Here is a 26,474-nt window from a genome sequence, read left to right as displayed (position 1 = left end):
GTTGGTCCATGTGATCGGATGGACGTCTTTTAGCTCACCAAACGAAGGACCACGACACAGTTGGCGTGGACACGAGCCCACCTGATTATTTCCCTTGTCCCCCGCCGTTGCTCCCCCGACAGATAGATAAGAGCGGGCACTAATTAAGCTGACTGATTGGGGCGTGACTCCCACTCGCTTCCCCCCCGCGAGTGGGTCTAACCCCCCTATCAATTCTTCTTCCTCTCCCCTCCTCTTTTTCTCTCTCTCTCTCTCTCTCACTCTATCTCCCTCTTCCAATGGTCGACACAGAGGAGAGAGAAACTCAGCTGGCGAGGGTTGCAGAGTGAGAGAGAGAGAGAGCTGAAGACTGCAGTCAACATGGCATCCATGCCCCTAGGGCCCGACCACCACCAACAGCCACCGGCGCCGGCGCCGGCGCCGCATAAGGACTCCGACAAGGTTTGCTCATCTGAACCTGTTGATGGAACCTTCTTCTCCGCTTCACGCTCTGCTCCTGCTTTTTGTTTCTGCGCGTTGGATCTTCAAGGGTCCAGCTCCTAGTCAGTTCAGAACCTTCACTGCTGGCCCCAATTTTGACCCGTCTTCGTCTGTAAGGGCTCTCCGGTCGCTCCGCCGAAGATCTGAGCTTGCTGGAGATCTATTTTTTCCATCACTGTTGTGCTTACGTCTCGTCAGTGGCGGCACTGTTGCTTCTGTGTTTTATTTTTCTGCTTGCCATTCACTTGAAAATAGAGAGATTAAATGGAGAAAAAGCTTCGCGTTTTAGGTTAGTGCTTTGAGTTTTGAGGCGGAGGAAAATACCGAGGAAATGGAGATCAGACCGGCCTTTTGTTTGTAGTTGTTGCTAGGTGATCTTTTGTTTCAGTTGTCTGATCTTCTTGGAAGCCGAACATAACACTCGGATTTGTCGGAATTGAGCTTTGATGTTGGTCTTTTGTTGTCCATGTAAGCTTGCCTTTAAAGTCTGCCCTGGGCCTGGTTTTGATTCCACTCTCTTTTCAAGGATATGAACCATATTTCTTTGAGGTAGCTTGGGGGTGGGGATGCAAGTTCATTCTTTTCCATTAGTTAATTAATTGTGTGGAACTGTACCTTCTCTTGCACATGATGCTTTCTTGTGCGGATGGCTACCTTATGTTAGCTCTCCTTTATGCAAATCTTCTGGCCTCTACCTTCCCCCTTTTATGACCCCTGTGTTCTTGAGATGTCTTGCAATGGGGTATATCCTTGTGCTTGGATCTTTTGTTTGTGTTAGTAATGTCGGAATTTCTTTTGGCAAGAACTGTTAAATCTTCAATCTGCTCAAGTTCATCCAAAAAAATGTGGAGTTAATATATAAGGGCACTTTCCCTCATTTTGTTTCTAAGTTGCCAGCACCTGCTTAAGTAAAGCTGCCAAGTTGTATAGTGGCGAGTAGATGAACTCTCAGACGGATATAAATATTTTATGTAAAAGTGATTTTGCACATATAATCATATGATTAGCTATCTCATTGATTTCTTTCCATTTGTGAGTATTTTGCACCATGAATGCAATGGATTTTTGTTGAGAAAATATGAAAATATGTTGGTACTTGTTCTGATTGTATGCTGATGTAAGTGCAGGAAATGTCAACTTCTGATATGAAGGGTAATGATGCAGTAACTGGTCATCTAATTTCAACTACTATCGGAGGAAAGAATGGTGAACCCAAGAGGGTGAGAATTTTCTTGGTGTCATTGTGCCTTTTATTTGGTAGGGTTGTTTTACAATAGCTAGAAGAAATAAAACCGTCCATGTATTCAGAAATTAATGGTATACATTGAAGTGAAACTGGCATATTTACTAGTACAGTTGGTATACCGCTATTCTTCCTGAAAGTGGACACTTTATCTGCGTTATTTGAAGTTGAGCTTAGTCATTGTCATATTGTTCTTGAGATATATGAATTTATATTAAATATTTAATTGCTTCTTTTTTTTTCTTTTTTTTTTGCAGACAATCAGTTATATGGCAGAGCGTGTTGTTGGTACTGGATCTTTTGGAGTAGTATTTCTGGTATATGAATTGATTTACAGCATAGAAAATGCCTAGTTTTCTGTTTCGATTGACTTTGTGCCTTAACTGTAAATCTCATTATGTCTCAGGCAAAATGTTTGGAAACTGGAGAAACTTTTGCTATTAAGAAGGTCTTGCAGGATAAACGCTATAAAAATCGGGAGCTGCAGATAGTTCGTTTGATGGATCACCCAAACGTTGTTTCCCTAAAGCATTGCTTCTTTTCTTCAACAAGTAAAGATGAGCTTTATGTGAATTTGGTTATGGAGTACATCCCTGAGAATATGTATATGGTTCTGAAGCATTACAGCAGTATGAACCAAAGGATGCCACTCATCTACGTGAAACTGTATACATATCAAGTATGATATAGTGCCTTTTCTTCTGTTGCTATTAAATTCCATCTATCATTGCCTAAATGCCATTTGCTTGAATACTAACTTGCAGATATTCCGAGGACTGGCATATATTCACGGGGTACCTGGGATTTGCCATAGAGATGTGAAGCCACAAAATGTCTTGGTAATTTATGGCATAATGCTTCTGTTTGTGTTTTTAGCATCTTTGTGAAGGCTATAATATTTTTGACATATCCTATAACGTCATGCAGGTTGATCCTCTTACCCATCAAGTCAAGCTTTGCGACTTTGGAAGTGCAAAAGTTCTTGTATGTGCAGCTCCTTTTCTGTCTAATCTGTATTTTTTTCAAGAATGGTTTCACTTCGATAATTTGGAAGATTTTCACTTCAAGCTGGGATATACAATTAGATGTTTTAATGATAATTCTTGTTAATTAGTAAAATAAAAATCCTTTTTCCCTAGAGAAACTGCACGGTTTCTTTGACTGAGTTTATATGCGAACCATTTCTCTTAGCAACACGACAGTTGAAGATCAGCATATTTTTTTGCATAAATGAGTCATCCAGTAAAAATTTTCTCTTATTGATATTATCAGGTCAAGGGTGAAGCAAACATATCATACATCTGCTCCCGTTATTACCGAGCCCCAGAGCTAATTTTTGGTGCAACTGAATATACCACATCAATTGATATTTGGTCAGCTGGTTGTGTTCTTGCTGAGCTTCTTCTTGGCGAGGTTAGACGTGGTGGTCATTAAGATGCAAGATTGCTCGCAGTTTAATATATGTTGTAGTACTACCAGTGCTCTAGGCTCCTTTCCCAACTCGTAACTTCAAATGCTTTTGACAGCCATTATTCCCAGGAGAAAATTCGATCGACCAACTTGTAGAGATTATCAAGGTGAATTCTCAATCCTTAGATAACTGTTACCTAGTCACTGTGTCTACCTTTTGACGTCTGACCATTCTGAGGTGCCTTCATGTAGGTCCTTGGTACTCCTACTCGAGAAGAAATTCGATGCATGAATCCAAATTATACAGACTTCAGATTCCCCCAAATTAAGGCTTATCCTTGGCACAAGGTGTGCCTTTTGATTCAATTACTATTTCTGCACTCCCTAGGATAAATTTGATTAAATCTCCTTGAAGTATAGAATGAACATACTTTTGCATTACAGGTTTGGTGTAGAAATGGAGTTGCTCTATTTTATCACCAAAGAACCATTAGATGTTCAAGGCAAGAGAGCATGGATCTGGATAAAATTAACTAGTAGGTTGTGCATAAGATAGGCTGACTGATACTTGGCAACATTGTGACAGCTAAGGTTCTATATAAGTCTTGTCAAAAAATGAATGAACTTCAGTTTGCACATCACATAAAGGAGATGACCTAGGTGCTTTGGATGTGTCGAAGAATGAATAATTTTCGTTGGATTTTTTTTTTCTTCTCTCAATTTTTTTGATGTGAATAATTTGTTAGATCAATGGTATTTCAAAGCTCATGTGAGGGGATGTCTTGAACGCTCTCTTATATATATTTCTATTGCCTTTCCTTATACAGATATTTCACAAACGTATGCCCCCAGAAGCAATTGACCTTGCCTCACGGCTTCTACAGTATTCACCAAGCCTTCGCTGTACTGCTGTGAGTTGAACTTTTCTGTTCAGTCTCGGAAATATTATGGACTTTTTCGAATCTGTTGTCTATCTATTACATAGAATTTTCACCATCCACGTGCCAATAAGATCTGTCTGATCACTTAAGCAAATCCAAGATAAATGATGCTTCACCCTCTGAAGTCTATCGTGCATTTGCTATTCGCAGCTAGAAGCATGTGCGCATCCTTTCTTTGATGAGCTTCGTGAGCCTAATGTCCGCCTTCCAAATGGTCGCCCATTGCCGCCCCTGTTCAATTTCAAGCAAGAAGTATGCACTTTGCCCATCCATCTATTAACAATGCAATCATTTTATTTGGACTCGTCATATTTTGCCTGTCTCATAGTTTAGATGAATTGTGAAATTCACTTGGATACATCATTAATCGTCACACTAATTCATATTTCAGCTAGCTGGAGCTTCACCAGAGCTAATTAACCGGTTAATACCCGAGCATGCGAGATGGCAGGCAGGTCTCAATTTCCTTCATCCTGATAACCCGTGATTATAGAATGTGGGAGAACTTGTGGTCGATCATTACTAAGTCGTTTTAAAGAGAATTGAGCTAGAATGAAGGAAAGAAGAAGGGACGCCTTAGTCTAAATCATGTGCCAAGCATGTCCCACCTTGCAAGATGGATGAGGAGCCCTGTGGTTTTCGGCATTAACAGGAAAGTGCTGACATTCTGTCTATCTATGGGCATTTCCAACTCAAGTTTTTGCCACTTTATTCCGTGTAAATTGTTTTGATCGTGAAAACCAAACTCTAGATTGAAGCATTTAGGAGTATAAAGAAGGAAATGTGTTGCAGGTTTGTGTATAATTTTTTAGACGTGTAGTAGAGGGCCCCTTTACCCAGAAGAGGAGCTCACTAAAAGTAGTTTTGGTGTCTCTTGTGCTTTTGGTTTCCCTCTTATGAACTATTATGGCTTTTGTTTCCAGCTTTTATAACAAGCTGTTGTCGATTTAGCAAAGTTTAATGATTAAGAGTGTGTTTGGATTCGCAACAATTTTCAACTCAACTCAATTCCACTTATCTTCAATTCAACATCACAATCATTACTTTTTTTTATTTTTTAAATATTTTTAACCATTCAATTCAATTTTTAATATTAAATTCTCTCAACTATTCATTACTTTTTCACAATTCAACAACACAATCATTACTTAATCATTATTTTCTCTCAATTATTTATTATTTTTTCACACTTTTTCTCATAATTCAACAATACAATTATTACAAACCAATTAAAATCAAAACTCAACTCAACTCTCAATCCAAACACACTATAAGTCCTTCCTTTTGTTGCTGTCCTTTTCTCCTTTTCAAATGTTCATACTGTCTTTATTGACTATGTTATGTGGCACTGTCACTTTCTCGATTGATCTTTCGAAATTTAATCGTAAAAAATATTCCGATTTGGTGGCTGTTTTGGAAAAGTAAAAGGAGTCGGTCTCTTGTAATCTGTTAATACTGGAATAGTGTCATAGGCGATCCAAATTGAAGCATTGGTTGAGGCTTAAGATTCAAGATATGGGCTGCATTGTGATATGGATCACTCGCGGGATCGGGTTGCCCAAATTACGTTAATTCTTACATCCACAGCAGTAACCTCAATCTCGCGAGTTGCGATGCCTGGCGCATATTTACGAGTCTACATCAGGGTAGATTGATGCTTCTATAATTTCTCTTATGAGGTAGCACGGGGCGTAATTTCAATTTAGAAATGTATGCTAAAGACTTTTTAAAATTTTCAAAAGAGCCCCTGTAAAAGAATACAGTTCAACGATATTGAGGTGGCCCAAGTCCGCTCGGCTGCCTTACATCAGCTGTAGAGGCAGTCAATGGAGGATCCCACACCTCTAGCCGTATCTTCTATGACTGAGCTAACTGGGTTCAAACCACGTCATATCCCTTGCCCATATCTTGAAAATTTTAAATTTAAGAGAGAGTCAAAGGCTGCTCAGTTCGAGCAGCTGCACTGCAGTTGGGAAGCGCCAACCAGTCCGGTGACCTCCAGGCCTGAGGTTTTCAGGTCCGGGCCACCTAATATCGGAGAGGTGAAGGCAATTCTGTAGGAGGGACTGTTTCTGCAAGATTGAAAACATCAGGTGCTGCTTTCGCAATTTTTGGAAAATATGGACTCAAAATGAGAAGCCCACAACCAAGAAGACTCTCATATTTAAAGCCTGGTCGAAATAGGGTTTCTTCGTCACTCCAATCCACCAACCGCCCTCCCCGCTTCACTTCACCTCCCGCCGCGCCGGCCGACATCCATCGACCTTCATCAATGGTATCTCCTTCCTCTCCCCGCCTCTTCCTTGCAGCTCTTTCTTTCATTCTGTCAATGCGGAATCGACTCGTGCCGAGTTGTCTCATTCTGTTTGATTTCGTGATGAGCGCAGGCGTCGGAGAAGAAGCTGTCGAACCCGATGCGGGAGATTAGGGTCCAGAAACTGGTCCTCAACATCTCCGTCGGCGAGAGCGGCGATCGCCTCACCAGAGCCGCCAAGGTCAGCTCAGTGTGGTGCCATTTCGCCTTGTGGCCATGATTCCTCTCCCACTGCTGCTCTGATGAGAGTTCAACATTTCTTTTGTTTGCGCAGGTGTTGGAGCAGCTCAGCGGCCAAACGCCCCTTTTCTCCAAAGGTAAGACCTTTCCTTCTCCCGATTCGTCGGCTGCAAATGCATTGGCATCACGGTTGTGACTCTTCGTTTTCTACTCCCTTCTGCTGCTGCTAACTGGTAGAAATTGGATGAATGTGATAAAATCATTATGCTTTAGTTTAGTTTCCGTTACTTGGAATGTTGTTTGGATTCGATCCAATCATATTTATCCCAAAAGATGTGAATTCGTTCATCAGAATACTCTCTGGATTGATTTACTTATGAATGTTGTGGAGTTAACTTCTATTTTACATCTCCGAGTCCAATGCAAGCTAGATTGAAGAGAATGTTCTTGTTTATCTGACTCTGCTGGTGGCATCTGATGGCATTATTGCATTTTTTCTTTCTTACCTGTAGCGAGGTACACTGTTCGTTCCTTTGGGATTCGGCGTAACGAAAAGATCGCGTGCTATGTGACGGTCAGGGGTGAGAAGGCAATGCAGCTTCTGGAGAGTGGTTTGAAAGTGAAGGAATATGAGCTGCTTAGAAGAAACTTCAGCGACACCGGCTGTTTTGGGTTTGGTATCCAGGAGCACATTGATCTAGGAATTAAGTAAGTTCACTTATCTCTTTCCAACTCTTGAGAAAATCATTTTCAGACTCATTATCGGGATCCCAATATTGTCCGGATTGCTGCGCAATTGGAATGACATTCTTCATATTCACTGCCCTGGCAAAGATTTGTCAGCACAAAAGATCTTTTTACAAGCCAAAATCCATATATCTAGCCATTTTGACTGAGATTCAAGTAAGAATTTTGTTGGGTTTAGAAGCCAGTTTCCAGTATGTGCAGTGACTCGGAAAGGCAATGTGTTTCATAGCTAAGTGGAAAGGGAAATAGTTATCGATAGGGAAAGCAGATTGAAGGTTTCTTCCTTTTGGCTAGCTATTGTTGTGTGACGGCAATCAAATCATTCTAGCTTAAGGTGGTTGTGTCTTTTGCCTAAACATAAACATGAAAATGTTCCTTGTAATGGCAATTTAACCTCGTGCTTCTTTCCCAGGTATGATCCTTCTACGGGTATTTATGGAATGGACTTCTATGTTGTCCTCGAGCGCCCTGGGTACAGAGTGGGACGCCGCAGGAGGTGCAAGTCCCGTGTTGGGATCCAGCACAGGGTTACCAAGGAGGATGCGATGAAGTGGTTCCAAGTTAAGTACGAGGGTGTCATCCTTAACAAGTCCCAGTCCAACACTGCTTAAGAAGACCCTCTAGGAAGATTTTTCATTTCATTTTTTGTTTCGGCTTAAGCCAAATGATAGCGGATCCATGATTTTGCTCTAGACTTGCAGATTGTTTTTTCACTTTAATTTTGCTCTTGGGAAGGTGTTCGTGTGACTTACTGATGGTATTGAGATTTAGTTATGGAAGCAATTTTTCAAGACGATAAGCAACTCTGTTGCAATTCTTCCTACTCATTCCGATTTTCTTTATAGCTTCTGTATCAAATGTCGAAAAATCGACGTTCTCAAGTTCGGGATTTCTGAAGTCTACATAGAAGATGGGATTTTCCGTAAGACATGTACAAGTTGATATATTGCTATGCTACACTGATGAAGGGCTTGAGAAACACAGGATCCTCTGCTTATTGCCTGCATATTCGACTCTTAACTCGAGCAGCAGCCCATCCTCTTGAGAACCGATCCGTCCTCCTTGACATTGATCGTCTGCCCCTTTGTCAGCACAGAAGAGGCACTAGCACCATCCTCGCCTGCCTCCACTGCCCTCCTGCTGACAACCTGATATATCTGAGTGAGGATCTCTGCAAAGGCTTCCTCCACGTTGGTTGCTTCCAGCGCAGAAGTCTCCATGAAATAGAGGGACTCGTTCTCAGCAAACGATTTCCCGTCCTCGGTAGGGACTGCAACAAGATGGCGAAGGTCCGACTTATTGCCTATGAGCATGACAACGATGTTCGGGTCGGTATGATCTCTCAACTCCTTAAGCCACCTCGCAGCGTTCTCGAAGGTTGCTCTCCTCGTCACATCGTACACTAGGAGAGCTCCCACTGCTCCCCGGTAGTACGCGCTCGTGATGGCACGGTACCTGCAGAAAGAGCAGAAAGAAGACATAAGCTATAGGGATATGCCAGTCTAATTCAGAACACTGAGTTCATCGACAAAGTCACAAAGGAAACTCCACTCGAATTACGATTTGTTGCAGCTCATAGCATCAGCGAGCAGGAGCAAACATTATCGGAATCGGAAAGTCCAGTTCGACTAATTTATCAGGCTTTTTTTGGCGGTGTCTCCGGCGATATTTCAACATGCTAACAAACCCTTCAAAGGAAAGCCCATGTTGGGAAACTGGGCAGAAAGAATTTCTCACCTTTCTTGGCCGGCGGTGTCCCAAATCTGAGCCTTGATGACTCGGCCGTCAATACTGAGGCTTTTCGTGGCGAACTCGACGCCGATGGTGGACTTGGACTCGAGGTTGAACTCGTTCTTAGTGAACCTCGACAGCAGGTTCGATTTCCCGACCCCGGAGTCCCCGATCAGCACCAGCTTGAACAGGTAATCATACTCGTCTTCTGCTCTGTAACCCGCCATCGCTGTCGCAGAGAGATGGGTTTTTTGGGTTCTTGGCTGGCGTGCTAATGGAAGGAGGAAGAGCCCAACAAGATGTGGGATTTGAAGTTGCAGAGGAAGTGGGGAATGCTTTGTTTTCTTCTTTTTTTTTTTTTTTTTTTTTTTTTCCTTTTGAGGAAACATAAATATCTTCGAAATCTGGTCGGAGTTTGGGTTTGGCTCTCAAATGGAATCAATCTAAGATGGCACCCAACCGAAAGCAATTTTATTTATTTTTTCGGTGGGAACACAGCCGAAAGCATTAATTAATTAAATCTGCAGCACTTTGGAGGAGGACGCTGGCCGCAAGCTTTACAAATACTCAAAATGAATATTCGACGGTGGAGATTAGCTTAGCGCACAAAGCTTCCTTTTTTCGTATAATTTCCGAGAAAGAGATTCAATACACGATCTGTTTCTAGCTACATTATCGATTCGAAATTGATGTAAAATGTAAATTTGTAGAATTATTAAACATGGTTTGCTTTCGTGCTTAAACTACAGTGAAGATCAAGTTCAATTTGACAGAATCATTGAGGAGAATATTTTCTATTAGATCATCCTCACGACTTGTGTGGAAGCATTTGCCCATTGTACGCAGAATGTTTACATAACCCGTACATACAAGTTATAAAACATAATATTAGATTTATTATGTAATAATAATAATAATTTTCTATAGAGCGCATAAGAAAATTGGTTCTCTGTCTCTCTCTCCCGTCAAAACTTCCCGGCACAAAAAGGCCCTCACGCCATCCGATGCTGACGTGTCGGACGTCCACGTGGCACCCCGTTCTTCATCCACGTCACCCAGTATGCGCAACATGCTTGGTGCATCCGTACGATTCCCAAACTCTGAGGAAGGCCACGCGCTCTCGACATTCCATTCGTATTCGGTCCGTCCTGGTGGCGCGTGAACCCGCGGGTGTCCCTTCCGCGGGTGGGGTTAGCTGGCCGCTCGTGCGAAGTCAGCCCCCTCTCTCCATGACAACCTTATCCACTCTCTCTCTCTTAACCAGTCACTCGCCACATCCCATTGGCCGGGAAATCAAAAAGACGATTTTACCCAGGACGAGATGGACCCCCCCCCATCATCCGAGCTGTCATTCCCTCATTGGCCGGTCAGTTAGTCGGCTGCATACACGCGTGAGGTTAAGACGAGGGCGCCACGTTTCTTGAAGTATTAATTAATTAATTATTCATTATTCTGACCACAATGAGTTAATTATTTATTTCAATTAATTTATGGGAATACTCATTTCGGTGATTTTTTGCGCAACGGAAACGAAATTACTCAGAGGAGATCCCGTCTAGGCCCTTCTTCTTCTTCTTCTTCTTCTTCTTTTCCATACACACAGCAGACACGCACATATACATACGCACAGAGATAATATACAGCAAACCCTAGATTGTTCATGCTTCTTCTTCGGTCGTAGCTATGCAATCTTGATTGTTACTCTTGATTTCGGCTGTCGGGAATGCTCGCGGCGTCCGAAAGGATCCGCTTTTGAGGTCAGTCCCAATTGCCCATTGCCCAATTACCGCCGTGCATTTCCCCTTGCGATGGATCGGTTGTTGAAGTTTGGGAGTTCTCTGGCGATTTTGGGATCGGTCTTGAGTCGTAAAGGGGGGTGATTGATCTTCATTGCGAGCTGTTGCAGTGCCGTGGATCTGTCAATGATGATCTGGGGTTGTGTTTTTTGAGGTTCAATTTGGTGTTTTCCGATGCTCTGTGGGTTCTTGATCCAGTGGCAGCGGATTGGACCTCGGCTGCTGATAAATCTTGGGCTTTCTTCATATTGAATTTTGCAACTTTTTTGACATTGGGTTGAAAATTGTGTGGTTGCCTCAATTGAGAAGCTTCCTTGATTCTTTTTTAGTGCTCTGCATATGAATGTTCGAGTCTTGCGTCCCCGGGGAATTTTGGTTTGATTCGTATTTGCTTTCTTTATAGTTAACCTGTGAAATGGCTGGTTTATGCATGCAGGCATTGCAGAGTTTCTGAGTGAAGATATCTATTTCAAGTCCCGTAAAGATGATGTCAAAGTCGTATACCAATCTTTTAGATTTAGCTTCGGGGAATTTTCCTGCCATGGGAAGAGAGAGGAAGCGGCTTCCCAGGGTAATGACTGTCCCAGGAAATATTGCCGAGTTTGATGATGACCAGGCCCAAAGTGTGGCATCTGATAACCCCTCTTCAGTTTCTTCTGATCGGATGATAATTGTGGCGAACCAGCTCCCTTTGAAAGCAAATCGAAGTCCGGACAATAAAGGGTGGAGTTTCAGCTGGAATGAGGACTCGTTGCTTCTACAGCTTAAGGATGGACTTCCAGAAGATATGGAGGTTTTCTATGTTGGTTCACTGAAAGTATGTGTCGATCCGAGTGAACAGGATGATGTGTCACAGCAATTGCTAGAAAAATTCAAATGTGTCCCAACATTTCTCCCGCCTGATATCTTAGACAAGTTCTACGATGGATTCTGCAAGAAGCACTTGTGGCCGCTTTTTCATTACATGTTGCCATTTTCGGCGGACCGAGGAGGCCGGTTCGATCGGTCCTTGTGGGAAGCATATGTGTCTGCAAATAAGTTGTTCTTCCAAAAAGTTGTTGAGGTGATAAACCCTGATGAAGACTATATATGGATTCATGACTATCATTTGATGGTGCTTCCAACCTTCCTGAGGAGGAGATTTAATCGAGTAAGAATGGGGTTTTTCCTGCACAGCCCATTTCCCTCGTCTGAGATCTACAGGACTCTTCCTGTTAGAGAAGAAATCCTGAAGGCATTGCTAAACTCTGACCTTATCGGTTTCCACACCTTTGACTATGCTCGGCATTTCCTTTCCTGTTGCAGTAGGATGTTAGGTTTGGAATACCAGTCAAAGAGAGGTTACATTGGGTTGGAATACTATGGAAGGACTATTGGTATCAAGATTATGCCTGTTGGTGTTCATATGGGTCGTATTGCCTCGGTTATGAAGCAGGCTGATGAGGAGAGAAAGATCGCGGAGCTGAGACACCAGTTTGAGGGAAAGACAGTTTTGCTTGGTGTTGACGACTTGGATATCTTTAAAGGGATTGACTTGAAAGTCTTGGCCATGGAGCAGATGCTCAAGCAACATCCAAAGTGGAAGGGAAAGGCAGTGTTGGTTCAGATTGTAAACCCTGCCAGAGGAAGTGGGGCAAATATAGATGATACAAAGACAGAGATTCTAGAAAGCTGTAAAAGGATCAATAAGGAATTTGGCCGCCCTGGGTATGAGCCCATAATCTTCATAGATAGCCCGATTTCAGTGAGTGAAAAGGTTGCTTACTACAGTATTGCTGAGTGTGTGGTTGTTACAGCTGTGAGAGATGGCATGAACCTTACCCCTTACGAGTATATCGCATGTAGACAAGGATTATCCGACTCTGAGGCTCATTTGAGTAACAGTGGGCCAAAAAAGAGTATGCTAGTGATATCAGAATTTATTGGGTGTTCTCCTTCACTTAGTGGGGCAATTCGGGTCAATCCATGGAATGTGGAAACCACGGGGGAGGCCATGAATGAGGCCATTGCAATGGCAGACTCGGAAAAGCAGCTGAGACATGAGAAACACTACCGGTATGTCATGAGGCATGATGTAGCCTACTGGGCCCGCAGTTTCTTGCAAGATATGGGTAGGATATGCGCTGACCATTTTAGGAAGAGATGCTGGGGAATTGGGTTTAGCTTCGGGTTCAGAGTTGTGGCACTTGATCCTAATTTCAGAAAACTTTCGATAGCTGCGATTGTATCGGCTTATAGTAGGGCTAAGACAAGAGCCATACTGTTGGATTATGATGGCACTGTGATGCCCCAGAACTCGATTCTTAAGTCACCAAGTCAGGAAGTTGTCTCAATTCTGAACACCCTCTGTGCAGACCCCAGAAACAGTGTCTTTATTGTCAGTGGAAGGACAAAGGACAGCTTGAGTTCGTGGTTCTCTCCATGTAAAAAACTCGGGATTGCCGCAGAACATGGCTACTTTATGAGGTGAGACTTCCCAGTTATCTATTTGACTGCTTTTCCAATGGATACTTGACCTCTCATTAGTTAGGTCTAACCTGTTGACTGTTTAGTTAATCTTGGCGTTAAATTTTTTTTCCAAATATGAATGTTTCTTGTCAGTTTAGGCTAAAAAGTAAATTTATTGCTTGGTGTGGCTGAGCAATAGATATGATTATTGGGTTAGGTGAGGAACTTCACCTCAATTGCTGTTGTAGGAAATTTTCTGATAATAACAAAGTTCATATAGTATTGTTGAAGTAGATATACTAGCCACCCCATTGATTATCGACCTGTAAGCCAACTTCGTTGCATCTCTTTGCCCAAATGGAAATCTGGTTGGAGATATTTATCGTAAGACATAACAAAAGATAATGTGAAGACATAGGAATAATGCTGCCTTGTTTAATTATGATAAGCGGATCCTCTTGCTTGTTGATTTGCTGAACAGATGACCTAGCTCAGAAGTGCTTATTTAATCCTTTTCAATTAATCCTGTATTAATTGTGTTTTTCCTTTCATTTTGGCTTGACTTCCCACTTGACAGATGGTCACAAAAGGAAGATTGGGAAGTGCATGGTCAAAATTCCGACTTTGGGTGGATGCAGATTGCTGAGCCGGTGATGAAGCTGTATACTGAGGCTACTGATGGTTCTTCAATTGAAGTAAAGGAAAGTGCTCTCGTATGGCAATACCGGGACGCTGATCTCGGTTTTGGATCTGCTCAAGCAAAGGAGATGTTGGACCATCTCGAGAGTGTATTAGCAAATGAACCTGTCTCCGTTAAGAGTGGTCAGTTCATAGTTGAAGTCAAGCCACAGGTACAAGCTCTATTTTACATTAGTAACTATTATGTTGCTTGGTGAAGTTAATCAGTGTTAGTTTTAAGCTCTTAGGTAGCACAGACAGAAAGACGACCCAACTCCTGTCGCTCATGGAATCTCGTGACAAAGCATCTTTCTAAATTAGTTAATTCGTAACAAATAGGAACTAATAAAGAGACCCGCGATCCCGTAGAAAGACATCACGATTCCCTGTGGGAAAAAATGGATTTCCTGAGACGCAACTAAAGATATCAAATTCTGACCCAGATAACTGGAAGTTCCAACCAATACGAATCCTAATGAACCTAAAAAAAGGATAAAGGCCCAGCAGAAATTACTTATTTTTCGAGACCCCACTATAAGTTCTATCCATATATGTTCTGATCGCCAACTCATACTAGATCCAGTTGCATTTTATTGGAATTGAGAAAATAGTCCAAATGGATTTTACTTTCCTTTTTTTATTTATTTCCGAAGTAACTCTCATCAACTAGCGCCATTCTGATGTAACTCTTTAGGAGTAATTGATCAAATCGGTTAGGACTAAAATAATAACATTCACTTTATATGATCTCCCATAGATATCTACATCCATATAGATACATTGACTTGACATTTCAGATATCCGCCTCGATTCCGATCTATTTGAATATAGCCATAACTCATTTACCCATATCATATTATTACGCATACATAATAGCGCCCTCATTTATGTTTGGAAGAAGCCGTATGTTACACCATATTTTATTAAATAGATATCTGTGTTATCTATATTTAAGTCTTAAAAAAAATAGATGAGATTGGGACCCATCGGATCTAAACAATCTTGTTTTTTTGAACATGAAGAAATAAAGAAGCCATTGCAATTGCCGGAAATACTAGGCCTACTAAAGGCACAAAAATAGAGGGTAAGTTTGTCATAGAATGGGTACCTCGGTGTAATATTTGTACCTGTTATAAAGATATCTTATAATAATTATAATTCGTATATAATTATACTAAGTATATCTAAGTGAGTATATATATAATAAAGAAATGCAAGGAATGTCTAATTAAAGATTGTATAATTAAATAAATAAGACTTATTCATCTTTCTACATGAAATAGAAAAATATATGTATGATAAAATCCATTCTTGTCTTATCATTTGAATTCCAATTTTTATTTCATTTTTATTTCATTAGAAATTCTCGAAAGATTCATTAGAATTCGATCCAACAAGAGGAATTCTTAACCAAACTAGAGATTTCTCGAGAGAAAGGATACTCTATAGCTATATTTTCTATATTTGAATTATATATACATACACAGCAAAAAGGAAAAAGAAAATTCGGTTTATTTGCCTAATTTGAATTTCGCATAAGGCAGAATTTTCTTTTTTTTTATCTTGTTGATAGAGGTTTCCTGATTACTAATCAGTAATATCGGTATAAAAAAAAGAATTGTCCACATGATTCTTTATTTTATACAATTTACAATTAAATCTTATGTCACCAAAGAAAAAATACATTCTTCGGATTTTGACTTTGATTCCGATAAACTAACTATTTGTTCACTCCAAACAAAATAATTGAACTTAAGGCGCTACTTACTACTTAATGGAATTTGAATTCAAAGGAAAAAAAGCGTGAAGCTTCAATAACTCACTCAAAACACCCTTTAAAGGATTACGTGGTACGATTGGATCGAATAAGCCCTTATGGAATAAATATTCAGCCGCTTGTGAACCTTCAGGTACTGTCTTATTCGGTTTTAACATGAGCTAGGCATATTGTCTTAGGCTCCAGGACATTATCGTATCAGGATTAGCTTTCAACTTCATGCATTCTAGTTTGCTTTTCGGGCTTATGTCCATCTATTGGGAGATTCTCGCCTTAGAATAAGTGCCAAAGATTCTTTTGCGTCGAATGAATCATAAGAAATGATCATTGAGCATCCCTCATCATAGTTAATGTGGGACATACAGCAGTCGATTGTGATAGCATGTAGGATGTAAAAATGTCATGTTACATCTAGCCGTGCAAGAAAATCTTTTCCATGTCCGTGGAGGCACAAAATTTTAGTAATCTGATAGCTACCTTTCCCTTTTCTCCCACAGGGAGCTACCAAGGGCTTTGTTGCCGAGAAGATCTTCACATCGATGACTGAAAGCGGGAAGCAAACCGAATTCGTGTTGTGCATTGGCGATGATAGATCTGATGAAGATATGTTTGAAATAATAGCGAATGCATTCTCAAGGAATATTCTTTCTTCCAAGACCGCCGTGTTTGCTTGCACAGTGGGACAGAAACCAAGCAAAGCTACTTATTACTTGGACGACCCGAGCGAGGTGATTAACATGCTTGAAAGCCTGGCTGAGGCATCTGATCCTGCACTCTCTTCAGAAGAGGAAAAGGATGAGAGCTCGAGTTGAGTTGAGATTTGCGGGTTTCTTTCTTTTGATTGGATAGTTCATTCTAGCCTCTTTATGTTTCGGGACTAGCTCGAGCACGATCATCGTCCCTCTAGCGAATGCTAAGGTAGAATCCGTGATGTGGTCATTTTACATGCCCCCAAGACTCGTCCTCTCACATTTTACCTTTTCAATTTTCCCCTCCTTTTCTTTGCTTCACACTTGTTATAGTTTTTAACTGATAATTCTTTTAACAGTAAAGAATCAAAGAGAAGGTTGTTTTCTCATGTTTACTTAAGTCCATCATGATGCCGAACATTTACATCAGTTGTCAACAAATGCAGAATGAGATCAGCGAATGAGATAAATAAATAAAATCGTACATCCGGGAGCTTGCTTTACCAGTAATCCCCACATGAACAGCTCCCATTCTTGAAATGATGAAACCTACTCGAATCCCGAACAATAATTTCCCGGCCTTTGATCTCTGATATATACTTGATAGCAACATGGCAATCTCCACAGACCCGCAAGTTCTTCATAACCCTTAATGGCGAACCAGCGGGAGTGTTCATCAAAGCAAAGGCAATGGCCAACTTCTCACTGTGGTGAGCTAAGTTGTGCTCCTTCTCCTCATTATCCATATCGTGCAAGACTGATCCCATATCAGGTATGTAACCCCTCAGTTTCATTTCTGCGATAAGCTCGTTAAGATATATATTGATATCCGCATAATGTGGATGGGCTTTATCAAACATAATGAACTGGTAAACTCGGTTCTTGATCTCGACCCAGCTTATCCCAGGTTCCTTCTTCACATTCTGATCTCTCATGGACTTCCTGACTTCAGAAACATTGTTCCACCTCTTAGCAGAAGCGTGTATGTTTGAGAGAAGCACATAAGAGGCCGAATCCCGAGGATCAAGCTTGAGAACTTCCTCAGCAGCTCTCTTCGCCATGTCGGCATTCTTGTGGATTGTGGAAGCAAACAGAAGAGTCTTCCATATGACAGCATCAGGTTTCAAGGGCATTGTCCTAATTGTTGCCTTGGCTTCATGTAAACTCCCCGATCTTCCGAGCAAATCCACCATACAGGTGTAGTGCTCTATCCTTGGTTTCAGACCGTACTCCTTTACCATCATATCAAAGAACTCGACTCCCTTATCCTTCAAGCCGCAGTGGCTACAAGCATAAAGCAAGCTCAAGAAGGTAATTTCATTAACCTCTACTTCTTCCTCCTGCATTAGCTCAAACAACTCGATCACTCTGTCCCCTTTCCCATGGAAACCATGTGCAGCAATAATCGAGCTCCAGAGAACGACATCTTTTTTTTTGCATTCTGAGAAGGCCTTCACCGATTCTTCCAGGCAACCGCACCTTGAATACATGCTAATCAAAGAACTCCCCACTCCAACTACAGAACTAGCCCCTGCTTTAATTGCCTCAGCGTGAACCTGTTGCCCCTGTCCCAATGTGGCTAAATCCGAGCAGGCACTCAACACACTCACAAAGGTAATCTTATCAGGTCTCTGTCCCGCGATCTTCATCATGTTGTACTGGTCCAAGACCCCCTCTGGGGACCCATTCTGGGCCTTTCCTGCGATAAGGGTGTTCCAAGCCACCACGTGTCGGACCGGCATTGATCTTATAACAACCTCTCCTTGCCCTAAACTCCCACATTTCATGTACATGTGAGCCAACGAGCTAGCCACCACCATATTCAGCTCGAGCCCACATTTTATCACGTATGAGTGAGCTTGCTGCCCAGCATATATGGCCCTCAGCCCAGCACAGCCCCCAAGGACGCTACTCACAGTGAAGTCATCAGGCAAGAAACCTTCTTTATGCATCTGGGAAAACAAATCCAATGCCTCCTCATTGCGCCTGAACTGCATAAACCCCGTGATCATCGCGTTCCAAGAGGGGACATTCCTGTCGGGCATTCCGTCAAACAATTTCCGGGCACCTTCCAAATCCCCCATCTTCACGTACCCCTTCAACAGTATGTTGCAAGACATCACATTTCTCCTCGGCATGCAGTCGAACAAAGCCTCGGCCTGTTCCAACTCTCCATACTCGGAGTACAGGTTCATCAGGTGATTGGACACGAACTTGTCCGAGGAGCACCCTGCGGTGATTATCAGGCAATGGAGCTGCTTGGCCAAGGGAAGTGAGTTCTTGGGAATACATGCTTGCAGGAGGTGGGAGAAGAGATTCGGGTTGGACCATATTTTGGATTTGAACCTCTCGAAGGCTTCTTTCAGGTGCCCTGAAGAGCAGAGATCGGTGAACTCAGCGTTGGGCTTCGGAGGGTTTAAGGAAGGAGACGTAGCCGACGAGACAAAGCGTGAGGTTTTGATGGTTCCGATGCTCAGGAGACGAGACGAGACCAACATCGAGGACGCATCAACGCCGACGTGACATATTTCTTTGTCTATAAAAATATAGGCAATGGCAGAAGTTCGAGTCCCGGCGACTCCGAACAACCATTTTAGTTCATTTGGGACGGAGAGATGGAAGCGAATGCAATTCCGAACAACTATTAGGTGCCAGAATCCATGTTCTCGACACGAAATCTGATTCCCTCTTGGGATCTGAGGAAATATCACAACTGAGTATTCTATGAGGATGATTTGGTTTGCATCTTGTGAATTCCCCGCCAGCCACTTCAATTAAAGCAAATGCCCCAATCAGTCGCAAGCTTCGTGCTTCGGTATTCAATATCGAACAATCGTTTGTCTCGGATGAGTGTACAAGATCGTCACAGCTCAAAAACTGCAGAAACAAGAGAGCAGTATGTGCTCTGCCTATATAAGACCAGTTAATGATATCATACACTATACATTTGAACAAATAATAGGATGTGAGGGCCCTAAGGTGTCATCGAACAGGCTGCCTTAGACCGAGACTGGTGTTGGGACTGATGGAGAAACCCGGTTCTCAGCCGGGATTTCCACAAACTCCGACAGGATAGCTCGGAACTCATCTCCTGTCATTGTTTCCTTCTCGAGGAGGACTTCCACAATTTTGTCCATGGCCTCCCGGTTGCTCCTGATTTGGCTCAGTGCAATTTCATAGGCACTGTCTGAGATTCTCTTGACAGCGGCATCAATATCCACAGCAAGTTTCTCCGACATGGAATTTCTCGCCATCATCCTCATGATGACATCGGCGCTCTGCGCCCCCGAGTCCATCAGGGACCATGGGCCGATCTCGGACATTCCGAATGTAGTCACCATCTGCAGATAAAGTGAAACATAATACCCCGACATGAGTTTACCGTCATATAAGAATTCCTCGATGTAATTTTTCAAGTAGATAACCAAAACATTCAGTTCACCTGTTTCGCCAAACCAGTGATCTGCTGCAAATCACCAGCTGCACCAGTGGTAACCTCGGGCTCCCCGAAGATCACTGCCTCAGCAGCTCTGCCACCGAGACCACCCACAATTCTCGCAAAGAGTTGTTGTTTCGAGATAAGGGTGGGGTCATCAGCTGGAATGAACCAGGTGAGACCTCGTGCCTGACCACGAGGAACCAGCGTAACCTTCTGAACAGGATCATGCCCAGGGGTCAAAGTCCTATTAATAGAAGATTGCCATCAGCTCAGCTCAAGCAGTCAATTGAGACGTGAAATGGGCAGGCACATACTAAAATAAGAAATATCAAAATGAGAAAGTACAGATGTCTTACTGACCCGCAAACGGCATGACCGACTTCATGGTATGCCACCAAACTCTTGCTCTTCCCATCCGTCATCACAGTTCCTTCCATTCCAGCAACAATCCTATCAATAGAATCATCAATCTCTTTTGAAGAGATGGCAGTCTTTCCACGACGACCGGCCAGTATAGCAGCCTCATTCAACAGGTTTGCAAGATCTGCTCCACTGAACCCAGGAGTTCTCATTGCAATAACATCAAGAGAAACATCGCCATCGAACTTCTTGTTGCTAGCGTGCACCTTCAGAATTTCAGTTCTTCCCCGAATATCGGGAACATCAACTGTTACCTGCACAGTAAATTTAACTAAGGAATATAACACAACGGACAAAGGTTGAAGAATAGTATGTAAGGTCTAATTTAATTATGTACCTGTCTGTCAAATCGGCCAGGCCGTAATAAGGCAGAGTCGAGGATATCGGCACGGTTAGTTGCAGCAATAACGATGATACCAGTGTTTCCCTCGAATCCATCCATCTCTGTCAAGAGCTGATTAAGAGTCTGCTCCCTTTCATCATTTCCTCCGCCAATTCCAGTTCCCCTTTGCCGCCCAACAGCATCAATTTCATCAACAAACACAATGCAAGGGGCATTCTCTTTGGCTTTCTTGAACAGATCACGAACTCTAGACGCACCAACACCAACAAACATCTCAACGAACTCAGAACCGGAGATGGAGAAAAATGGAACACCAGCTTCACCAGCAATTGCCTTGGCGAGAAGAGTTTTTCCAGTTCCAGGAGGACCAACTAGAAGTACACCTTTAGGAATTCGGGCACCAACTGCAGTAAACCTTTCGGGCTTCTTCAGGAACTCAACCACTTCCATGAAATCTTGCTTTGCCTCATCGACTCCAGCAACATCATCGAATGTTACACCTGTGTTTGGTTCCATCTGGAACTTGGCTTTGGATTGTCCAAAGGCAAGAGGAAACCCAGGCCCGCCCGGACCTCCCATTCCTCCTGATGAGCGCCTTGACAGAAGGAACAGACCCCCAATCAATATCAAGGGGAAGGCGAGGTTCCCGATCAAGTTGAATAACAGAGAACCTGAGTCCTCCTGAGCATTGTGGGCTGCAAAGTCAATGTTCTTCTCCCTGAACTTTTGAAGGAGCTCCTGGCTAAGCCCAGGGAGCTGAACACGGACCCTTTGAATCCTGTTACCTAACTCAGGAGATACCGCTTCAACAATAGCTATAGTCCCATTTTCGAACAAATCCACCTTCTTCACCCTATCCTTGTCTAGATACTCCAGAAACCTGGAGTACGACATTCTAGAGGAAGAAACCCCCTGCTCATCGGCAGCAGCTTTGCCACTGTTTAACAAAGCAGGTGCTGCTACCCCTATGTTCCCCAGCAACTTTAGGAAATTTCTCCTGCCTTCATGCCTCTTCTGCTCTAAGGATCCCTTTATGGAAACTGTTTTCCCTGCCCTAACTCGAGTTGGAAGGCGAGATGAAGGCAGAACGTTTCTGCCATAGAACCCCCTGGTCAAATCTGACTTTGTGCTCTTGGTGGTAAGACCGTTACCAACAAGGCATGTCATTGATGACGCCATGCCTTATCCTCTGTAAAACAACTTCAGAGGTGCTGCTCAAATATAAAGAGCTAAAATCAGTAATTTAGTATAACACGCAATGTCAGAAACCGCAATATGCATCTATAGCTGCTGTAAACAGAAAACCAAACTAGGTATGCCGTATCTATGAGCTGATGCAGGTATCCTTCATACACAAATCAAAATATTGACGCCGGATATATTCTATTAACGTTCCCACGCAAAATTTGTTCTGAAAGCTACTAGCTTTACGGGATAGACGCGCTATAAAGGTTTATCTTTAGCAAAATCGCACTGAGTACAGTGTGGACGACATTTGAGGATCTGGGAATCCACAAAAAATCGAAAAGAACCAAAAGGGCCAAACTTCTGTTACTTAAGGTCAATTGGACAAATCAAAATCTCCCAATTGAACCGCACCAGTTGAAAGACAAGGAACAAAACAGTAACGAAGACAAAGTGTTCCCCCACCATGAATCAATCCTATATGCCCCATTCAGCTTTCAAGACAACCACTATCCAAATCTCAGTCTCTCGAAACCGAAAACACAGGCGGGGGAATGAAATGAACTGAAACCGCAATTCAAGATTGAAGCTTTACACAATCAGTTACAGTAAGAAGACGAAAGATAACACTTACCCTGAGCTGAAGATTGAAGCTTTGAGCTGGGAATTGAAGGAAGAAGAGAACAGAGCTTCCGGGCAACTGAGGCGCAGTGAGCAGATGGGGGGAGACGAAGTATCAGTTCGGAAGGGAGCAAGGGGGGGTGTTTATAGAGGGAGAGGATGTGGTTTCATTTTACGGCATACGTGGCGGCTTCTTAGTGGCCGTTGGCTTTTTTGTCGACTTGTTTTAAGATTTTTTCCGTTTCTTCGCCAATTCCGTTCCAAGCAAATATTACGTTAGTATTACCCATCCATTTAGACATATAACACTTAATAAAAATGCCTAAAAATAAAAAATTGACTCCATAATGAATTCACAGGTTCTCACTGACAAGTATTTTGATTGATTCGTACTGGTCTCTTGATTGGGTGAGGAATTAGTACTGCGTTTGATTTCAAAATAGAATTTTAAAAATAGATTTTGAAAAAGAATGATATAAATTATTATATATGAAGTTCACTATTTGACTTTGTATGAGTTATTTTGTTTTGTTGTGAAAAAAATAGTGATATAAATGAAGTCCATCCTTTGACTTTGTATAAGTTATTTTGTTTTATTACTGATAAAATTAAGTTAAAGTGTAATTTTAATATCACACTTTGAAACCAAACAAGTGATAGGAATCGGAATGAGATTTTTCCTCTTCGGACTTTGACCGTTAATTTTGACTAACGGGCGGCCTCCCCACCACCACTCATCGGATGCATTTCCTTTACTTGGAAGACACTGCTACACCCTCCCCATCCACACACCACACATAAGTTCGGATAGAGACCCCGCCCATCGATCCAAGCCTTAATCTGAAAGAAACCATTTTCCGAACACCGGTAATATTGACATGACCTCTGAGTAGATCGAGGGTGCGCTTGCTGTGAACGTCTGGCATATGTACTTGGACTTGTGTTTGTTACTGCAGCAGGGCAGCCCGAGTTTGGATTCAACCGGGACTGCAAAACTGCAGTGCTTTTCGATCGGGCGTATCATCAGAGTATAATTTGCAAACGGATCACGGCTTGAAGAAGAGTCGGTTTTTATTCCACGCTGCATAGTAATTTGTCCGAATCTCTGATTCTCAATAGTATGTAGACATTGCAACACAAGTGTTATGCATCAGACATGAATCTAATTACATGCATATATAAGCCTTAACGCTTATGGTATCAATGGCCTATCCTGCCCCCTCGGATAGCCTCCTCCACCACCTGTATCATCGAAGCAATCTCTTGAGCGAGCAGTTCATTACCCATGAAAGTCCGAGCGTTGTTATTGTTGTACGAGGACTGGTTCTGCCTCAGTCTGTCACAGAACACTGACCGGCAAACGGGGCACTGCCCGTGACTCTTAACCCACGGGGAGATGCACTCCTCGTGGAACATGTGGTCACAAGGGGTAACCCTGACCTCCTCCCGGGGCTCGAAATCCTCCAAGCAGATTGCACATCTCTTGTCATCATCGTCGTCGGGTCCATTCCTCATGGCCGCTGAGGCCCCGTTTCTGGCCTGCTCTCTGTAGTACAGGCTCACCCTCCTTGAGAATCTCTTCGGACTAGGGTTGTAGATTTCCTTCTTCAACTTCTTTAGGACCGCTTTCTGCTCGTCGCGTGTTAGTCTTGAGTCTTCCTCGGATCGGGCCTGCTCTGGCATTCCCCACTGGCCTGTGAATATCTGGGGAGACGGAGGCTCTGGCATGGCCACTCGGGCCCTCCAGGGGTTCACATTTTCCGGAACTGTGGATCGGGGCGCTGGAACTTGAGACTGGGTTGCTTGCGGGCTGCACACACAAGATTACAAGAGCAGGGGTTCAACATATTACAGTCTTAGAAGCATGCTTGGACAAGCACTCTAACATATCATTTTAGTTTAATCTCGAATCAACTTGACGAACATCGAGCGATGAAACAATTATGCACGGTTTCTTCTTCAAAGATTCGGCTTCTGTTCTGGATTAGATGAGTCTCTCAAGTCTAAATCATTTCCAAAGCACCTTGCCGGGCTTGTGCAGAGTTTCATCAACAATTCATGCAAATTTCCGTGAAGAACAATCGATGACAGGAGAAATTATCCGACAGTAAAAGACTATTATCCATGACTTCGGGATCCGGCACCACAATACAGCCTTTCGGTTGCTGAGATTTGATATCGACGGTGAACTTAAGACCGATGCGACCCCCACATGGGTTGCCCTGCAAGCAAGGAACCTTGTGCCTTTGGTCTTCCGCCCTACGCCTTCAATGAGAGGTTAAGATGAAATCTGAGCTTACCCAGCTAAACTCAAGGGCCCTGCCACCACTCGCACATCCGTCGGCCAACCTGGCTCCGGTAAAACTCCTCTGCCGGTACCCTGGTCGAGAACAACAGAACAGTTATTTCTCAACATCCCAAACAAATGATAATGTCCGATCAGACAAATTCGACCCGACAAGGAACGTTTATATACTTACATTCCTATTAGAGGAAACAGAACGGGGGAACACCGCGACTCCTGGATCCAGAGAGCGGCCAGTCGGAGTCGGAGTCGGAGGGTAGCTGATGTATCCCCAGCCAGCCTCCAATTCATCTGGTGCCAGAGCAAAGTCGTTAGCACCTCGCCAGCCACCGCCGCTCATGGTGCGGTTTCGAACTTCCGGGGGGGGGGGGGGGGGGGGGGGGGGGGGGGCTCCGATGCTTTGCTTCGGCGAGGGACCTCCTTATAGGCTTTTCATAAGCATTCTGATGATCTCTCTCTAATGGGAAATGAATCTGTGCCCTTCTTGCTGTGATCTTCTTCGCTTCCGCCTTGCTTTTGCTTTTGTGATGTTCCCTCTTTGATCTTCGCTTTACGTCTCTGTCTGATTTTAAAGAAAGACAGATTCCTTGTCCAGTCTGCTGCTGCTTGACGGTTGGGCGAGTGCAATGCTTCCATCAACAGAATTTTCAATCCCCATGAGGCAGGAATCTGATTCCGACAGGGAATCTCATTTTCCGCCGCAAAATCCATTCAGTAACAGATCAGTTCGGTTTACGAGCGGGCCTGGAAAAATTTTTAGGCTGAAGTTTGGTCTTGGGCCTGAATCTCTGAACTTGCAGGCTTTAGCTCGGCTTAGGTCCAACCTCCCTATTACATACAACGTACGAGATCATGGGAATTCGCCTGATCTTTGCATCGTGGAATTCGCCGTTTTCTCTTTTTTTTGCAATGTGAAGCTTAAGACTGTGTCCTGATATGCGCACGTGTTGAGAAATATTAATAAGGGCTGATTATGTAAAAAGCACGACTATAGCTCAAATTTTGCAATTTTATCACGACCTTTCGAAAATAGCACATAAATGCATATCGTTTCGTTTTAGTCTCAAATCTAGCGCACCATTAAATATTCCATCAATTCTAACGGTATTGACTGACTAGGTATCAACGGTGCCATGTGTCGCTATATTATTCGATGAGTGAACGCCACTATTTTTATTTAATAAAAGTAATGCTGAAAGTTAAAGGAAAAAAAAGGGAAGGGTTGGGTTGAAGCTAAGGAGGAGAGGGGCCAACATTGAATAATATGAAGACACGTGGTATTATTAATGTATAATTAGTCGATACCGTTATAATTGACATAATATTTAACGGCGTGCTAGATTTGAGATAAAAATGAAATGTCATGTCTTTTTGCTCTATTCCGAAAGGTCGTAGTAGAATGAATAATTTGAGTAAAAGTTATGTTTTTTTTTACGTAATTACCCCCATTAATAAATATTTTGCAATCCTCTCCTGATTTGAAACAACGCACGTTTGTCAGATATTTTGATTATTATATATATATATATATTTAATCCCATTTGTATATTTTGAAAATGAAGCGATATTAATAAATATTTTTGCAAAATATGTAAGGTCAAGCAAAATGAATAAATAAATAAAATGCTCCGAGTCAGGAGGGCATAATGAAACATCGACATTCTATAAAACCTCTCGAGAAAAAAATTTGAGAATTATGAGAATTTTCGTTTACTTACGATAATATT

General features: G+C 42.7%; 7 protein-coding genes across 7 annotated transcripts; 3 read left to right on the top strand and 4 right to left on the bottom strand.

Moving 5' to 3' along the window:
• The first annotated feature begins 277 nt into the window (after positions 1-277).
• LOC116206358 (shaggy-related protein kinase eta) lies at positions 278-5,057 on the top strand. Its single transcript, XM_031539203.1, has 12 exons — positions 278-441; positions 1,608-1,700; positions 1,981-2,040; positions 2,130-2,402; positions 2,488-2,562; positions 2,651-2,707; positions 2,996-3,136; positions 3,250-3,300; positions 3,386-3,481; positions 3,961-4,044; positions 4,225-4,326; positions 4,466-5,057. The coding sequence occupies exons 1-12, from the start codon at positions 361-363 to the stop codon at positions 4,559-4,561; spliced, it is 1,209 nt and encodes a 402-aa protein (XP_031395063.1). The 5' UTR covers positions 278-360; the 3' UTR covers positions 4,562-5,057.
• Positions 5,058-6,121: 1,064 nt separating this feature from the next.
• On the top strand, positions 6,122-8,114 carry LOC116206361 (60S ribosomal protein L11-like). Its single transcript, XM_031539206.1, has 5 exons — positions 6,122-6,349; positions 6,462-6,569; positions 6,663-6,705; positions 7,081-7,276; positions 7,728-8,114. Exons 1-5 carry the CDS (start codon positions 6,206-6,208, stop codon positions 7,924-7,926), a joined length of 690 nt encoding a protein of 229 aa, XP_031395066.1. The 5' UTR covers positions 6,122-6,205; the 3' UTR covers positions 7,927-8,114.
• A 15-nt stretch (positions 8,115-8,129) lies between these two features.
• Positions 8,130-9,422, bottom strand: LOC116206360 (ras-related protein Rab11D). The gene is made up of 2 exons (XM_031539205.1): positions 9,053-9,422; positions 8,130-8,770 (listed from the first exon to the last, which is right to left on the bottom strand). The coding sequence occupies exons 1-2, from the start codon at positions 9,271-9,273 to the stop codon at positions 8,332-8,334; spliced, it is 660 nt and encodes a 219-aa protein (XP_031395065.1). The 5' UTR covers positions 9,274-9,422; the 3' UTR covers positions 8,130-8,331.
• A 1,125-nt stretch (positions 9,423-10,547) lies between these two features.
• On the top strand, positions 10,548-16,821 carry LOC116206355 (probable alpha,alpha-trehalose-phosphate synthase [UDP-forming] 7). Its single transcript, XM_031539199.1, has 4 exons — positions 10,548-10,803; positions 11,279-13,308; positions 13,868-14,141; positions 16,243-16,821. The coding sequence occupies exons 2-4, from the start codon at positions 11,327-11,329 to the stop codon at positions 16,555-16,557; spliced, it is 2,571 nt and encodes an 856-aa protein (XP_031395059.1). The 5' UTR covers positions 10,548-10,803; positions 11,279-11,326; the 3' UTR covers positions 16,558-16,821.
• Positions 16,801-19,065, bottom strand: LOC116206357 (pentatricopeptide repeat-containing protein At2g41080). Its single transcript, XM_031539202.1, has one exon. The coding sequence runs from the start codon at positions 18,930-18,932 to the stop codon at positions 16,935-16,937; it is 1,998 nt and encodes a 665-aa protein (XP_031395062.1). The 5' UTR covers positions 18,933-19,065; the 3' UTR covers positions 16,801-16,934.
• Positions 19,066-19,218: 153 nt separating this feature from the next.
• Positions 19,219-22,612, bottom strand: LOC116206356 (ATP-dependent zinc metalloprotease FTSH 2, chloroplastic). Its single transcript, XM_031539200.1, has 5 exons — positions 22,456-22,612; positions 20,631-21,847; positions 20,234-20,547; positions 19,877-20,117; positions 19,219-19,775 (listed from the first exon to the last, which is right to left on the bottom strand). Exons 2-5 carry the CDS (start codon positions 21,813-21,815, stop codon positions 19,434-19,436), a joined length of 2,082 nt encoding a protein of 693 aa, XP_031395060.1. The 5' UTR covers positions 21,816-21,847; positions 22,456-22,612; the 3' UTR covers positions 19,219-19,433.
• An 881-nt stretch (positions 22,613-23,493) lies between these two features.
• Positions 23,494-25,291, bottom strand: LOC116206359. Its single transcript, XM_031539204.1, has 3 exons — positions 24,923-25,291; positions 24,743-24,822; positions 23,494-24,252 (listed from the first exon to the last, which is right to left on the bottom strand). Exons 1-3 carry the CDS (start codon positions 25,085-25,087, stop codon positions 23,643-23,645), a joined length of 855 nt encoding a protein of 284 aa, XP_031395064.1. The 5' UTR covers positions 25,088-25,291; the 3' UTR covers positions 23,494-23,642.
• Between the last annotated feature and the right edge of the window lie 1,183 nt (positions 25,292-26,474).

Source organism: Punica granatum, chromosome 4 (assembly GCF_007655135.1).
Source record: "Punica granatum isolate Tunisia-2019 chromosome 4, ASM765513v2, whole genome shotgun sequence".
Taxonomy (NCBI): domain Eukaryota; kingdom Viridiplantae; phylum Streptophyta; class Magnoliopsida; order Myrtales; family Lythraceae; genus Punica; species Punica granatum.
This window is presented reverse-complemented; position numbering and strand designations above follow the sequence as displayed.

Excerpts from the sequence above, each read along its gene's own strand:
- LOC116206360 (XM_031539205.1), bottom strand. The coding sequence starts at position 9,273 with ATGGCGGGTTACAGAGCAGAAGACGAGTATGATTACCTGTTCAAGCTG. Across the intron at positions 8,771-9,052 it reads GACACCGCCGGCCAAGAAAG|GTACCGTGCCATCACGAGCG; the intron begins GTGAGAAATTCT and ends CTCTTTCTGCAG.
- LOC116206355 (XM_031539199.1), top strand. The coding sequence starts at position 11,327 with ATGATGTCAAAGTCGTATACCAATCTTTTAGATTTAGCTTCGGGGAAT. Across the intron at positions 13,309-13,867 it reads GAACATGGCTACTTTATGAG|ATGGTCACAAAAGGAAGATT; the intron begins GTGAGACTTCCC and ends CCCACTTGACAG. Across the intron at positions 14,142-16,242 it reads TAGTTGAAGTCAAGCCACAG|GGAGCTACCAAGGGCTTTGT; the intron begins GTACAAGCTCTA and ends TTTCTCCCACAG.
- LOC116206361 (XM_031539206.1), top strand. The coding sequence starts at position 6,206 with ATGAGAAGCCCACAACCAAGAAGACTCTCATATTTAAAGCCTGGTCGA. Across the intron at positions 6,350-6,461 it reads TCCATCGACCTTCATCAATG|GCGTCGGAGAAGAAGCTGTC; the intron begins GTATCTCCTTCC and ends TGATGAGCGCAG. Across the intron at positions 7,277-7,727 it reads CACATTGATCTAGGAATTAA|GTATGATCCTTCTACGGGTA; the intron begins GTAAGTTCACTT and ends CTTCTTTCCCAG.
- LOC116206358 (XM_031539203.1), top strand. The coding sequence starts at position 361 with ATGGCATCCATGCCCCTAGGGCCCGACCACCACCAACAGCCACCGGCG. Across the intron at positions 3,137-3,249 it reads CTGAGCTTCTTCTTGGCGAG|CCATTATTCCCAGGAGAAAA; the intron begins GTTAGACGTGGT and ends TGCTTTTGACAG. Across the intron at positions 4,327-4,465 it reads TGTTCAATTTCAAGCAAGAA|CTAGCTGGAGCTTCACCAGA; the intron begins GTATGCACTTTG and ends TTCATATTTCAG.
- LOC116206357 (XM_031539202.1), bottom strand. The coding sequence starts at position 18,932 with ATGTTGGTCTCGTCTCGTCTCCTGAGCATCGGAACCATCAAAACCTCA.
- LOC116206356 (XM_031539200.1), bottom strand. The coding sequence starts at position 21,815 with ATGGCGTCATCAATGACATGCCTTGTTGGTAACGGTCTTACCACCAAG. Across the intron at positions 20,118-20,233 it reads GTCGGTCATGCCGTTTGCGG|GACTTTGACCCCTGGGCATG; the intron begins GTCAGTAAGACA and ends TTCTATTAATAG. Across the intron at positions 19,776-19,876 it reads TCACTGGTTTGGCGAAACAG|ATGGTGACTACATTCGGAAT; the intron begins GTGAACTGAATG and ends CTTTATCTGCAG.
- LOC116206359 (XM_031539204.1), bottom strand. The coding sequence starts at position 25,087 with ATGAGCGGCGGTGGCTGGCGAGGTGCTAACGACTTTGCTCTGGCACCA. Across the intron at positions 24,823-24,922 it reads CTGTTTCCTCTAATAGGAAT|GGTACCGGCAGAGGAGTTTT; the intron begins GTAAGTATATAA and ends GTTCTCGACCAG. Across the intron at positions 24,253-24,742 it reads GGGCCCTTGAGTTTAGCTGG|CCCGCAAGCAACCCAGTCTC; the intron begins GTAAGCTCAGAT and ends TTGTGTGTGCAG.